Source organism: Solea senegalensis, linkage group LG9 (assembly GCF_019176455.1).
Source record: "Solea senegalensis isolate Sse05_10M linkage group LG9, IFAPA_SoseM_1, whole genome shotgun sequence".
Lineage (NCBI taxonomy): Eukaryota > Metazoa > Chordata > Actinopteri > Pleuronectiformes > Soleidae > Solea > Solea senegalensis.
The window spans coordinates 4,903,065-4,919,016 of record NC_058029.1 but is presented as its reverse complement, the minus strand read 5'-3'; the positions used below and the strand labels follow the sequence as shown (position 1 = coordinate 4,919,016).

Here is a 15,952-nt window from a genome sequence, read left to right as displayed (position 1 = left end):
GCATTGATTATCAAGAGGCTGAAGACCAGATCCACTGCTGAGGTGGCTGACACCTTCAATGTGTCTCAGCGTCAAATACAAAGTGTAAGAAAAAGATTAGAAGAGACTGGAGATGTTTTTGACAAGCCCAGGTCCGGCAGACCCTGCAAGACAACTGCTCGAAAATCCAAGGCCAGCCCCTTTTCCACTGCAGCAGAGCTTCACCAGGCCTGGTCACCTCAAGTCCCCATGTCAACCAGAACAGTTTGTAGAATTCTGTCTCGAAATGGCCTCCGTGCCCAGAAACCAGCACTAAACAAAAGGCAATTAAAAAAACGTGTGGCATTTGCCAAGGCCCACAGCCTGCTAAAAGGATGGACGCTGGAAAAGTGGCAGAAGTTGGATTTCTCAGATGAATCTTCAGTTGAATTACATCACAGCCGCCGCAAATATTGCAGGAGACCTAGTAGAGCCCGCATAGATCCGAGATTCACCCAGAAAACAGTTACGTTTGGTGGTGGAAAAATCATGGTCTGGGGTTACATCCAGTAAAGGGGTGTGTGAGAGATTTGCAGGGTGGAAGGCAATATCAATAGCCTAAAATTTCAAGAAGTATTAGCTACCTCTTACATTCCCAAACATAAAAGAAAAAATTTTGCAGCAGGATGGTCCCCCATCGCATACTTCCACCTCTACATCAAAGTTCCTCAAGGCGATGAAGATCAAGGTGCTCCAGGACTGGCCAGCCCAGTCACCAGACATGAACATCATTGAGCATGTCTGGGGTAGAATGAAAGAGGAAGCATGGAAGACAATACCAAAGAATCTTGATGAACTCTGGGAGGCATGTAAGACTGCTTTCTTTGCTATTCCTGATGACTTGCATGAATCATTATCGAACCGCATGGATGCAGTCCTTCAAGCTCATGGAAGTCATACAAGATATTAAATATGGATCTCACAGCACCACTGCTTAATTTGCTGATGTTATGCAGCATATTTTTGTATTTGAAGTAAATTATTTGTTACATTTTCACATTACTCTCTGTAGGCGACAAAACTTTTGTCTTGCCAAAATCTGACCTTTCTGTGTTCATTAAATGATCAATCTTTCTTCAGTGAAGCAAATTTATTTTAGTATATTGAACATGATTTGGGAGGGTTTTAGCTTTCATATGAGCCATTTCTAAAACCAATGGATTAATTTAAAGGTAGGTTATGAGCTGTTTTTTCTACAAAATGGATAAGTGACAAGACTTTTGTCAGGCACTGTATATGTCAAAGCGCTATAAATACAGACCATTTACCATTTTTTAGAGTAATATTAAAAACCTTTTTCCGTGTTGCACAAAGGAGTGCATATCAGGAAGCGCATCTGACCTTTTGTCAACGTCCATGCCTCTTTGTGGCTTAAGCACAACTTTGATTGAATTCTAGTAGGGGAGGATTTAATGTCCGAAACATTGGATTAAGCTGGAAGAACAAATAAGCGCAAATATTTATAATAACTCCTGAAAATCCATTAAGAATTTGAGAGGATTGTATATTCATATGGCAACGCGGCCGGAAACCTTTTCTTTGTCATGCCAAACAAGTCTGTGGCTGGAGCTGGTGAGGGCTCTTTGTGTGTTTGGTTATCAGCTGAGCTCTTATTTTGTCTGTGCTGTAATCCTTCCAGTCGTCACCCATGGGGGAGGATGAAAGTCTACAGCCCTGACCCAAATTCACAGAAAAAACCTTAAGAGAGACAAAACAATAGCAACGCTTATAGAAAAGTCCCTAATTAGTGCTTTGTGCTGCTTTTATCTTGAGTGTAGGTGCAATCCGCGGCTGGCATGGAACAGGGGAAACATTGAAACCAGTAATTTCATCCGCTTGGTAAAACATTAATCAGAGCTGGTAACTACACCGAAGACTCCGACACCAGGTCGTTTTCATTGTCTGCAGATTACACTCGCCACAAGCCAGAACAGTTTGTGCCGAGTGTCAGGTGACAATCTGGACAGAGGGCATGTCGTGTTCTTTCATATCACTATCTATTGCTGTTGTGCCCCCGAGCGAGACACTTGACCGCCACCATTTAATCCCCCACACAGGCTGCAGAGTGGCCGATATCCTGATCCTGTGTATATAACCGATAGATTGTTCATCCGTTCATTCGTGGTCTACCGCTTTGTCCTCCACACGAGGGTCGCGGGGTCGCTATAGAGCCAATCCCAGCTGACACCGGGGGGCTTACGAAGAAGGACAAATCGGAGCAACACCACCTGAAACCGCTGGGGCAGTATGAAGTCCATGCAGTCAGGAAAACAACGAATCGACGGGTTTTTAAAATTTGTGGAAATTTTCAAAGAAGAGATGACGTGGAAAGCGGAGAGTGAGCGGCCGGTGCTCGGCCTCACTCACTGGTGCGTTGGTGACGTAGGTAAATATTGAAAATGCCACTTATTAACCTCTCTCGCTCATCGGCGTCGCCAATGGGTAAGATGACCCGTTCATGGGACGACGTGCATTTAGCGGTCTTACATTCCCGCCGCCGTGCAATCAGCATGCGTTTCTGTCTATTTCGCAGCAAAACTAACCTCTTCAATGGTCGCCAATGTTTGTTGATGCCCGCAACTTGGTACTCGGCACTGCCCTCTAGAGGAAGTATTGGGTACACGTCCATACCGACGCAAAAAGACGACATTTGAGTGTGCTATCACTTAACAAACATGTAGAGAAATTACATTTTCCCAATTTAATTCCCCAAAACAAAGCGGCAGAAGCCGGGACGTCCCATATTGGGCCTAATTTATTTGTCGCTTTTATTCACTGCTACGCTGATCTAACCACTGAATAATACAACAACAACAGCAGCAGTGCTGATCACGACACTTGAGGATCATCGACGACACCCGTCATCGTCCAATCACGGTGTGATGGCCATTGGCGTATTTCCACCGGCTGTACTCGTCTCGCCACGGCACGGCACAGCACGATTAGGTTGCACCTCTAGTGCCAAAAAGTACCTACTCAACGTGGGCGGAGTCACGAGTGACTAGTGACTTTACACCAGACTTCTGTAGTTGTTGGAGATGAACCCAAGTAGTTTTAACTTATCTACAGTTCGGCACTGTTCGGCTTGATTTGAGTCCCGCATCAGTCGCACATGATCAGTGTACTGTAAGTAAACACGCAAAATCATCCAAATTTAACTACAATGGATAAACCTGCGAAAAGGAAGAGACTGTGCAGCTCCAACAAATTAAGGTAAGTTAAAAAGAATGTGCGGACGGTGCACATTCTGAGTCACTGCTATTTTATTCCTCTGCAAAACTGCTATCATTATGACAAATGCCTTAAAACAATACACTGCATATTCACACAAAACCAAAACTTGTCACCTTTTGTCCCTTATTTCATAGTGACGAAGTTAACAACCCTAAGCGAGTGGTCACAGTTTAACGGCATGCGGTCACAAACACAGTCCTGCTCTCGCCCTCTTTCTCTATCAGCATTACAGGGTTTTATTAACTAAATATGGCAAAGTCTCCTGATGTTGGGTTGCTACATGGCACAACTGCACCAAAACGCAAGAACTTCCCCGACCACAGAAATCTTCCCCTAGAACTCAGAACCTGAAACTCCCCTAAAATTCAGGGACATTTCGAATAAATGCGTCCAATGTAATGAATTCCTCTTTCTCTTTAGCAGCGACCTGACTTGTCACCTTGATTTCTGAAGTGTTTTCGTGTTAACTTTGGCTGCGCCGCATGTAATTGGACGCGGGGATGTTTGTGCTGCTGTGTTTCGCTGCGTTGCTACAGTCGTCACTGAGTCGGGGGCCCGTCCAAACATCCATAAAATCTCTGCTTTAAGACAAACACAACTCGCCAACACTAGTTTTCTCTGTTCCGGCCTCTTGCATGATGACAACGTGGGTCGACAGCTGCTTTATTGGAACTAAATGCCGGAAAACGTCAATAAATGTATCTTTGCAGAGGACCGGTCCTGAGTGTGAGTCCTTTCTGCCTGTGATTAAATCACGTTGACAAGATCAATATGTTGTGAACGTTCATTACGTCTACTGATTGAACTTGTTTTTTTGAGACAACAGCAAGTTTTCTTGTAACTTGTAAACCAGTTCCGGTGTACATATCTTCTTATCTTCATCTCCTCAGAACTGTCACCTGATGTTAGGTGGTGATCAAGTTGATGTCAAAGTTACAATACATAAGATTTTGAGAATCCTTCCTTGCTGTTTTGTTGTTTTTCTAGAAAAAGGACAACTCAAAGTAATCTGCACTCTCTTTTTTAGACTATAGTAGGTTTTCCTTTACCTTTACCTACAATTATGGTTGTTACAATGCAATTTGACTGCTTTTATTAGCCTGAGTTTTACCATTTCATCTCTGTACTGTCTTGTTTTATTCAGTGGAAACCACTGTTTTGAAAAGCGCTATACAAATAAAGTTATTAATATTATTACGGCCTTCACAACTGAGAGTAACTACTTCTTATGTTGCAAACATCATGAAATGGAGAAGTAACCTCTTCTTTGTGTTTGTCTGAAACCAGGTTTATTCATGCCTCAGCCTAAATCAGTCACATCCAGGACTGGAACATATTCAGCCATCGTGAGTCAAGTTCTCTGACGTGCAGACATTAGGATATGACTCATGATGTTTGTCCTCCGCATGACAGCGAGTTTTCCTCGGCCACCTAAAATGTGTGGCTTTGCTTATGTTGTAAATTTCGATCCAGACACAGGGGACTTGGACACATGTTGATTTATTTTTTTTGCTCACCAAGTGCTGATCCCAGCTTCAGACGAGAGGAGGAAGAGGGGCTCTATAATTATCCCCCACACATGATGAGGTCATGTCCTAAAGTTATCTTTATTCCAGCCCAAACAAGGAATTTTAAACAACCTCATCCATTCAGCCAGTGCTGCGACGGAAAAGCATGTGATCCCGAAGACGCATGACTGCTCGCTGGCCGTGACGAAATGATCATCGGTCATATGAATTGCGCACACGCACTCTCCAAGTGCATAAAAGGATGACCATGTCTTCTTCTTCTTTTTTCTTTTTTTGTTGGGGGGGGGCACAGAGCCACTCATTCAGAGTTCAATAGCCTTTGGACCCGAGTGTTGGAAGCATGAGACGTCAACACAAACTCCATCGATGCTGGGTAAACATGTGGCTTCCAGACAAAGGGAAAGACGGCGGAGGTGAAGTTGAGGAGGCGAAGGTGTAACTGACACTGACCGACTGACCTGATATCCAGACATAACAACACCGCCACACCTGGGAGCACTGGGGTCAAACAAGCCCAGACCTGTTACAATATTGACCCCCCCCCGACATACCACGAGTCAACAGAGAGAGCGACGCCTCGCAGCTGAAACGCGACGCAGGAGGCGCCGTCTTCCGTCACAGTTCACGCAAGTTCAGGGGTGATAAAGGAAACTTGTGGCCTACTTCTCATAATGTTTGTCACCCAGTTTCGTAGCACTGGAGTTGCTGGGGGAACTGTGTCACCAACAGAAGATGCACAAAAAAAAATAAAAAAGTCATCCAATTTCAAAAATCTGCTGGATTCACATTTGTGTTTTTCCTCAAATGTGTCATAATCAGGTTTTATACAGAACCAGATCTTTTCAGCACAACATTTCATTTCCACCAACTCTATAAACACACCGGACTGAATTTGTGACATTTTGTCACAGTTCAAAGTTCATTATCACACACTTTTGTACGACAAAATTACAAGAAAAACGTCTCATTTTGTGACTTCTGCTCAGTTATTGCTACTTGCACACGACACCGCTGCCGTACATGAGCGACGTAACGAGTTAAACAAAGAAATGGTGAGAATTGGTTCAATAGCTGTCAGATATGTGTTTCAGCTTGACGACGGTAAACATCTGTTCATTTTTTTTTTATTTTTTTTGAAAAACAGTCCTGCATGTTGGAGGCTGTGAGGAGCAAAAGATCTGAGAAAGCTCAAGAGACCAAACAGCTTGAGTTGTCAATTCACGTTGTGCCAAACCTGTTCGAGCTAAAGACCTCAAATATCTGTCTGTGTTTTTACATTTTTGTTTGTGAAAAAAGAAATTGCAGCAGTTTTTGAAAGCTGAGAAGTTGCACGTCAGAGCCTTTGTCTTTTGGACATCGAGACAAAAACTGGTGTTCATGTACAACTCTTTTAACATAACTGCCAGATTATGAAGAAAGACAGTTATTCTGGGTGAAAATGGGCAAAGGCACTGAGTTACGGGACAATCTCTGGTCCTTTTATGGTTAAAATAAGCGACAAAAAAAAGTCCAGACGGACATTTTGAGGCTTAGGGTTAAAGATATTTTGTTGTATTCAACTAAATACAGTTAAAGATTACTGTCAGTTATGTCATCAATAATTAATTCTCCACTTACTGGAAAAGGAAGGAAGACTTTAATTCAATAAAGGAAGTGAAGAGAAAGAATTAAAAAAAAAACCCTGATGGCATAATAGAACAAATAAATAACTGCACATGACAATTTTAGGAGTGCCATGTGTACACTACACTGCTCGACTGGGTTATTTATTCTTGTGTGACTTCCTTCCCTCCTGTAATAAGCTCAGGAATATCTGTGGGAACGTCGCCGCCCCCTTTCAGACAGAACATTGGCCTGCAGTGACTTCACTGCACTTTCAAAACAAAAGCATGGACGGCCTCCAGCAGAGAACACTGTGTGTGCAGAGAACACTGTGTGTCGCAACAACTTCTGCTTGAGCAAAGACACGTAGCCGCCGTAGCACAGAAGCCACAGTGACTCTGCGACATAAGCAAACCATAATATCCACTGTTGCGTCTCACCAAGGCAGGAGCGGAGGCAGACAGAGTCAACAACTTGTGATTGTGATTGTTAAAAAATTATCACACAACGTCATTAGGGCTGCATTCGAGGATTATTTTCATAATCTAATTATTGAACAAAAAGTGCAACGGAACTAAAGTGACACCAAATAAAACCGCCTGTGTTCACACTGGTTCTCTTTCACTTTCTGATTCTCTTTGTGTGTGTGTGTGTGTGTGTCTGCCGAAAATGAAAACAAATGCCTGCTTGGTGGGTAACGTAGACAACTGAAGATCAGTCCCTTAAATCTGCAGGTGGTTGCCAAGCTATAGTTGAGATGCTTTAAATGTATATTTATGTATATTCTTTTTTTTTTACCATAATTAACATCTTCTGGAGTCATTGTGACGGGTAAAATTGGTTTCCACACCTTCATACCGTCTGTTAGCATAAAAACCAACCTTGCAAGATCAGGGCCGACCCAGAGGAGGTGAATCAGGAGGACTCGTTGAAGTCTCGTTAGGTCTCGCAAGACGCGCGGCACGCCGGTACTGGCTGTAAGATCAAGGCAGTGATAGCGTTATTTTAGACGTTCATTATGGCAGAGCGACTGTCTGACCGAGTGAGGGGCCACACACCAGTGGCGAGTGCTGAAAAGCGAACGCTTACCGGCATGGACAAGGCGCCGCGCTTCGTGTCCGCCGGCTCTGTTGAAAAACAAAAGCACAGTGAAGATAAACAGGTGCACAACGGACGGATGAACGTTGAAAATATGTCCTCCGAAACTACAGGGGGCGCTCCCCCAAAGCATTCAGCAGCCAGAACACTGATATGCACCGACTAGGTTAAAACAAGACTAACTACTTAAGTTTGACTCCTTAAATTGTGCAATCAATACTTATTCACCATAAACAGAAACACAAAAAAAGATCAGCAACTGGAGGGTGCAGCGAGCGACGATAAGAGGACAGCCTGCCCGACAACTGCCAACGCGGCTAAGCCATCTATTAATAGTGCAGCGCTGGTCATCGGTCAGAGAATGAATGTTCAGAGTGTGGGATGACGCCGCCGAGAATACAACATGACACAATCGCCCAGTGGATTCACACGGATCTGTGAAGAACCGCACAGAGCCACGCGGAGCTTAATGTCTGACGAATGAGCGACCTTTGAACCTATGATCCGCGACTATTTTTATGTTTCTATTTAAAGCTATTGTTTTCAAGCGCAGGCCTCATAACAATACACAATACTGTTCACCGGGAACCAGCTCACGGGCCCATTTGAAAAGGCTTTTTTTTCCTCACCACGTATGAGAGTAGGAATTCTGCTTTAAAGCTCCAGTATGTGACATTTAACATTTGAAGTAGTGCAATAACATGTTAGAATGTGATGTGTTACATCTCAGGGTGTGTTTGCCCAATGAACCTTTGCTTTGTCGATATCGAAAGACAACAATAAGCACAGATTATTCATCGCTACTGAGTTATTGCCCGGCCCTAACAGTATAAATAAAAACTGTCACGTGTTTATAGCCCTAAACTAAGTCTTGTTATTGTTGCTTAGGCAAGAGTCTTAGTCTTTTGCTTACTTTTCAACAGTATGAACGCAAGGTGTGTTAAACGCAGTGACTTGACGGACTTCAAACTTGGCACGTGACTTACTGAGGACACCAGTGTGTGCAGGGACAACTTTGACGTTGTTTGCATGAGAAACACAAAGTTAAATCTCTAAACATGTGGTATGTTTATCACCAAGAGCCACATCCAGCCCCTCTCACACACTGCAGCGGCATTATTTCAGCCTGTAATCCTTTTTTCTTTTTTAATTCCAGCCTCTCTATGAAACTTTATTACTGTGCCACCACTTGTATTAGTTCTTTCAACGTTGTGCTATGCCTCATTTGGAGTTTGCGTCTCCCTGCACTGTAATTTTATCTCTGTTATGTTTACATATAAGCACGTTGTACAAACGCTGAACTGAATGTACAAACCAGCCGGAGCTCGGCACTTTTACAGGACACAACACAAGAGGAGTCCCCTGTTTAAGATGTAAGTCTCACCACTGAATGCCACTAATTCTCAAACACACTGGGAACCTTTGATATTATTTTCAAAACCCTCTCAGACTTGCATATGCAAAACATCAGCTTGTGGCAGACATGGTTATATTCCCTCTCACTGGCTCATCAGTTTGACCTCCTGGTGTGCAAACAGAACATATCGACACTTATCAACATCAAAGCTGCACGTGTGCCTCTAAAGAGGACGCGACCATGACCGCCAACTAAGTGACCGCTTTATCTGAGCCGAGCAGCTGAGGGAAAACTCAAGCTCTGGCCGTGGACGAGGAAACATTTTGTTCTGGTTCCAAAACAAAGAATTGGGGATTGACTCACACATTAGAACAAAGTTACAAAAGGATTTCCAGACACCTGTCGGTGCCGTCGCCGACAAGTAAACTCGGAGAGTGCAGCTCAGGACCGAACACTTGAAGAGACACATTCAGATGTGTTTTGCTCAATAGCACTTGTGCAGAAACAGAGGGAAGAGAAGGGCAGACGCTTGTGGGTAGAGTCTGCACGAACACATAAACAACTTCTCTATACTCAAGTAGGAGAACACAGACTGCAGGCTGAGGTGTAATTAAAGGACTCTCTCCCTCTCTCTGAAGCTCAGACTGCTGCAGGTCTCTAATTCTTCCCCAGTGAAGCCACTCCAGAGACTCTTGTGAAGTTTGCGTACTTTTTTGTTTTGAGTGAGACATGAAAGAAACTTTCAAATTTGGATCATTTTCAACACGGCATGTCTCCATAATGCGCAGCCTCTGCCTATCTTTGCATCTCAGGGTCGAAATTCTACGTATCAATGACTTTTAACGTGTAACTTCGGCAGGAAGGTTCCTGTTAAAGATAAACTTGTGCGTCAGCTGACTTCCCAGAAACTGTTGCTTTTTTTAAAAGCCATGTGGGCGGGCTGTTGCTATGGGGAGGTGGAAAGGCTCACGACCAATGCTCTGACTGGCTTCCTCTGAGCTCAAGTTACTGAGAGAGCAGATGAAGCTGCAGCATGACGGTTTACACACACGGCTTTTCAAAGAAAAAAATGTAAAATAAACAATGATAGAGTGGGGTTTATCAAGACTTGAAGGATACCTCAATTGTTACACTTTATTCAATGTTTTACCAATGTGTATCAACAGGTTATCCTTGCAGGTTCCTGAGAAAAGTTTCCTTCGTAAGTTTAAAATAAATAAAAGTTAGTGCAGACACTAAAAGTGAGCTGAAGTCCATTCCTGTTCTTGCTGTGCAGAGCACTTCCTGCATATAATCTACACTGAGTAGGTGTATGAGAGCAGCAAAAAAACACCACACCTTCAACTATCCCACAACAGGAATGTGTTTCACCTGCTGAATGGTTTTCTGCAAGCACCACAGTTTAGTTCCTGCACTGTTAGCATCGCACAACTTTGTTCAACCACAACACGATTTAAGCAAAAAAACAAAAAGCAGCTGCAGCAGCAGATATGAAAACTGTCATTTTAATTCTGACAGCGGCCCTATAATGTTATTTTTAGTGCTATAGAACTGACCTGCAGGCTTTGTAGGTTAAGTCAAGCTCATATGATTTCTTGACAAATAAATGCAAGTATATCAAGTATAGCACATATGAGGAATAAGGCCCCCCGTACACATGAGAACAAGTTTAGGAGAATATTTGAAAGTTTTGCCTCGTATTGTCCAGGAGTTTTTAGATTTCACTGAAACAATGCCGCAATCCCAGTAAATTTTAAGAATGTTAAAAGATCACTGTGGAAAAGGCTTGGTTGTTTAGCACTGGCTATAAATTTGTTAACCTGCTTTACACACTACCTCATGATTCAATATAACCTTTTATAACCCTCTTGTTGTGGCATTCATTTCACAATCTAGTGTAGATTGTTGAAAGAGGACAACACATGACGACATACAACTTCTATTAAATTAAATACTTCATTTGGTGAATGTACAATTAAAGGCATATATTTGTTTTACATTTTTACAAATATAAAACTTCAAAGGGCCCAAATAAAACATTGCATTATCTTTTAAAGACACCATCATGCATCTATATTTAAATGGATGGTGCAGTAATCCTGCTGGAAACAGGAAACCACAACAGTCTAATCTTATTCAGGCCAAACAGAGGTACATTGTTCTAGAAAGTCTTGTTTTATTTAAAAGCATGACAGGAAATAGCCTACAGATACTTTTACACAAATGCAGCCCTGTCATCATTACTTTAACTGCATTAGTTCTTTGGCACAGCTAGTCTGTGTGGGTAGCTAAATTTTAGTTCCCAAATCCTACTTCTATTTGCATGTCAAAATATTTGTCATTGACATGTGATCCACAGCAAACACCTGCTCCATACAGATGGAATTTAAGTGAAAAAAAAAAAAAGGGTTTGCTGAATTAGTAAGTCAGATAAAAGAGAAAATGCATGCAAACACTAATTAACCAGTTACTACCATCAAGGTGGTTCAGAAACTCCCCAACCCCAAGACACTAGCATTGTGTTTTCTCACCATCCTCTAGTGTATGGTGGAAACTGCTCTATGAAACTGCCAAAGTCCCCATTGTGTGGATGTCTGTTATTCACACTGAAGTGTGCAGGGGTAACCAGGGTGGTGACTCACAGAGTTGGCCGCAGGAGAGGACCTGCGGAGGTCTGCTGTGGATCATCACCATGGAGAGGCTCAGCCCCATTTCCTCCCAAGACCTTGATGCGGGTTGTGTTTGGCCCGTTACCCAAGACAACTGGAGGATCTGCACAAACAAGGGCGCAGCCACAAATCATCACCAAGGATTCCCCTGCCTAAGGATTGATATGGACTCCAAGAGTGATATTGGTTCCTAGTGGCTGGAAATGAAATAGGTTATTACAGTACTTATATTTAATAGAAAAGCCTAGTTCTGGGTGGAGCTGTTGTCTTACTAAAACCATAGCAAACATGTTTATTGCTAAAACAAAATGACTCAAATTCCCTCTTGAATCTGTTAACACCAACTGTAAACATCAGTTACAAAATCAAACGAACAAGCTATTATCTGATTAAGTCATCAGTTTCTATGCAGCAAGAAGAAATATTTAGCAACCCAGGAAGTACCAACTGCAACTCAGGACGCCGTGAACTGCTTTTTACCCTAGTTTCACAACGTTACTGATGCTGGTGTATTGCTGTGCACTAGCGGATGCAGCTGAAAGCGCGATGCTAAGGCTGGGGCGTCACCGCAGCATCAAATTTCTAGGAAACGCCAGCTATTGCTTGCTCTTGCGTTGTGGTGTGAATAAACATCCAAGTGAGGAGGTGTGAAGTTAAGTTTAGTGCAGGGTGATTTATTTCAGCACAAGAGCACCAGGTCAAATTGTTAAATCTTATCAAATATAAACAAGAAAAACAATCCCTAAAAAAAAAAAAAAAAAAGTATCAAAAAGGTCAAATCATGTGAATTATATTTGTCTTTTTTTTATTAAGTCAACCTTTACAGATACTTAGCTTATAGGATCTGAAACTATTTACAATGACTGCTTTCTGTCAGCTGTGGTGCAGTCGAACAGTCCAATCTGCAGCATTCCACCTCACAGTCCTTGTTTGTTTCGTCCAACAGACTCACATTTTTTTTTTTTTAATAGTCCAGAATGTGGTCCTAGTGCAGATGAAACATTTTCCTAACAAGGAAACAGAGCTACACTTCATGCAAATCCCCCTCCCTGCTTGTGCTTGAGGCATCCATACAAATGATCCAGGGGATATGAATGGGCTCTATGGAAATGGGCATCATGGCTGTATGACTTGGAAAAAAAAAACATTTTCTTCCCATCCTGCTTTTGCCTGGCCATAACACCCTACTGCCAGGGAATTACATAGTTGAGAAAATGTAAACACAATCAAAGGAAAAAAAAGAATCAAGAAAAAAAGCCAAGTGACTTCCCATTACCATTTGCATAAATCTTTTTACATTTATTAAAAAAATAAAATTCTTTGTAAATTAGATAAAACCTAATTGTTTGCAAGTTGACTACTGACAGCTAAGTCCAGTCCTTTGATGTCAACAAGAAAAGGTGTATGTATTTTAAAGGGTGTGGGTGGAAGGGAACACAAGATAAGTCACAACACGTGTGACCATCTTATAAATCAAGCTCAAGTCAAGCTTTCATTTCCATCTTCTTTAGTCCAAACCGAAAGAACAAAAAGGTTGTGAGGAGAAGAAGCATCCAGCATTTGTCAAAAGTGTCCAAATTCACCTTGTTAAAAAGGCCAGTGTTGCCCCAATTCCAGCAACTCCACAAATGCCAAGGAGAGCATTCCTCAGTGTTGACTCTGGATCTTCTACTCGAAAGAAGTCTACAAAGCCATCCTGGAAAAATTAGGACGAAACAAAAAGAAACTTAGGATGGTCATATAGCAAAAAAGACTAGACTTCACCAGACATGTCCATTTCATTGCACAATGAAAGCAGTTATGCAACTTCTTTTTTTTTCTGCTGCACCCTGTCACTCAGACATTAGTCATAGTAACTCACCCAGGAATTGTTTTTCAGGAGCCAGTCTCTCTGGTGACATAGCAGGTACGATGAGATTTCCTGCCCCACCAGCTCAGCTGCGTTCTGTTGTCCTCTCTCCTTCAAGTGCTGACAAACCACAGCCCCGAAAGCCACCAGGCTGGTGATACGACCCCAGTTTGTGGTGCCATCTCCAAAGAGGCTCTTGGCTACAGAACTGACAAAAGACACATCGTCCCCAACGTTGTCTAATGACAGTTTGTTGATCATGCCTGGGGGGGGATAAAATAGGCTTTGGTCAGAAATGTGTAAAGAAAACACAAATATCAATATCAACTATTTAAAACACATCATACTTAAATGACACATGGTAAATCAGAATGACTTTATAGGTTATGAATAGAAAAAACCCCAATTCCTTCAATAATAAAATGAAGGATTTGTGGGATTCATTTGATGGAAAACTAGAACACAATCGAAAACATTGAATTATATAAAACATGAATTTTCATAACTTACATATTCCTAGTGCTGTTTTAATAGCAGATTGTCGTTATATCTAAATTTCAATGTCGCTTTATGGGGAAAAACCCATGGTAAAATGAAATGCTAACGGCAAACTTAACGTTGACTGCTAATGCTAACGGCTAACGGTTAAACGCAAAGCTTCAGGCTAACTTAATTAGCCTTCAACGTTAAGTTTGCAGTTAGCATTTCATTTTACCATGATTTCCAAAAAACTATGTAAACGCAATAATTTGTATGGTTACTGGTTGAGAAAGACGGTAAAGTCCCCGCTGCTGCTTTAAAAAAAACATGGATTCTGCTGTGTGGATTTAATGGCGTTGATACAGCCGTTGGCTAGCGCTAACAAGCTACGCTAGATAGCAACTTACCATTATATGCATATCGGTGTTTCTCCAAAACGCCGTCCACGACTCTCTTCATCGTTGTTAGCGCTTTACTTTCCTTCCACCGAGGTGGAGACATTAAGATAAAGTCTCTGAGGAATTGCGTGATCAGTTGCCTGGTGTCAGTGTCCAGTACGTGGTCGCTTGCTGTGCAGCTGGGAACGTGGAGCTCGGTGTCCGACTGCATCTCCGGGGTGCACGGCAAAGAGCCACCGTCGACATTGCTGTCCTCCAGGCGGGCCTTGGCCGCGAACCCGTTCGCCGTGTTGACTTGCAGGTTCTTCGGCCGCTTTGCGTTATCAACGCTGGAGCCAACATTTCCGTGGTGATTGTCCATGGAAGAGGTGACGGCTACGTGAGAGGAGGCATTTCCTTGGTAGTCCATCGCTCTCTCTGCGCCTCCATTTTGAGGAAGGATTAAGTAGCCCATGACTCCGGTTGTAACCTTCAAGGCGGTCCGCTTCGTTGCTGGAATGATGTTCATGTCTGCCGGTGAGTGTGGAAGTTTCTGTTTCTTCTTCTTTGTTGTTGTTGTTTTCGTTGAATTTCAGGTGGTAGGTTTTTGACGCTAGCAAGTGTTGAAATACTGTTTACATATCCACAAAATGCTACTCCCACACTACGAACCAACGGCAGCAGTTAAGCTTTATATACACGCAGCGAGTGACGTACGATCGCCCCGCCCACAATGCCTTTGAATCAAACAACTGAAAAAATAACAATGCAAACATTTTCAAAGTAAACAATTATGCCATTGTGCATAAGTGTGCTTTGTTACGTCACTCGCCCAAAATCCTTTTTGTCAAATAACTGACAAAAATTTAAACATTTTCAAAGTAAACAAATTCCTGATACGAAAACGTTGGATGTATTAAATATTTTCAATAATCTTTATCTTTGTAAAAACTACCCAAGTGGTTTATTAGAGTAATTTGTAAAATTTTAAAATGACTTTATCAGACTTTTAACATTTTCAAAGTTAACAATTGTCAATAGTCAGTTGTGCATATGTGTGCACTTCAGTGTATGTAGATACTGTTCTAACCCAATAACACATTCCTAAAAAGACTGAAACAATTACTTGATTACTTTTTTAATCGTCAATTTAGATCATGGATTAATCGGTTTAAGTGATTTTTAAAGGATTTAAACCAATTTCTCTGATTGTTCAGCTTCTTTAATGTGAATATTTTCTGGTTTCTTTGCTCCATAAAACAAAGAAATCATTCAAACTGAGTCATTTTGGTTTGTGGACAAAACAAGACATTTGCGAACATCATCATTTCCAGGTTTGAGACCCACTGATAAATGTTTTTCAACATTTTCTGACATTTTTATGGACAAAAAGATTACTCGAATAATCGACATAATCTGTCGATTATTATTTATCGATCATGAAAATAATGCAGCCCTATTTCCTAATACGAAAAGGTTGATTTTATTAAAAATGTTCAATAATTGCATCTTCGAAAAAACTACCCAAATGGGTTTTAAGAGTAATCTGGATTTTAAAAAAAAGCACTTTATTAGGAGGAGGGAACAACAAATATTCAACCCATTTCCTACTACAGTAGTTGCACATTGTTATATATACCTCTGCTGCTCCCTAGTGGTATATAACATGTACTACCTGGATTACAAATTACATGTAATCACCGACAAACACATTTGGTCCTCAGTTAGGACACAATAAT

At 41.8% G+C, this 15,952-nt stretch overlaps 1 protein-coding gene across 1 annotated transcript; it reads right to left on the bottom strand.

Annotated features, from left to right (window-relative positions):
* Window positions 1-12,291: 12,291 nt before the first annotated feature.
* Window positions 12,292-14,897, bottom strand: mcl1b (MCL1 apoptosis regulator, BCL2 family member b). The gene is made up of 3 exons (XM_044033843.1): window positions 14,244-14,897; window positions 13,369-13,619; window positions 12,292-13,203 (listed from the first exon to the last, which is right to left on the bottom strand). The coding sequence occupies exons 1-3, from the start codon at window positions 14,740-14,742 to the stop codon at window positions 13,087-13,089; spliced, it is 867 nt and encodes a 288-aa protein (XP_043889778.1). The 5' UTR covers window positions 14,743-14,897; the 3' UTR covers window positions 12,292-13,086.
* Window positions 14,898-15,952: the final 1,055 nt, after the last annotated feature.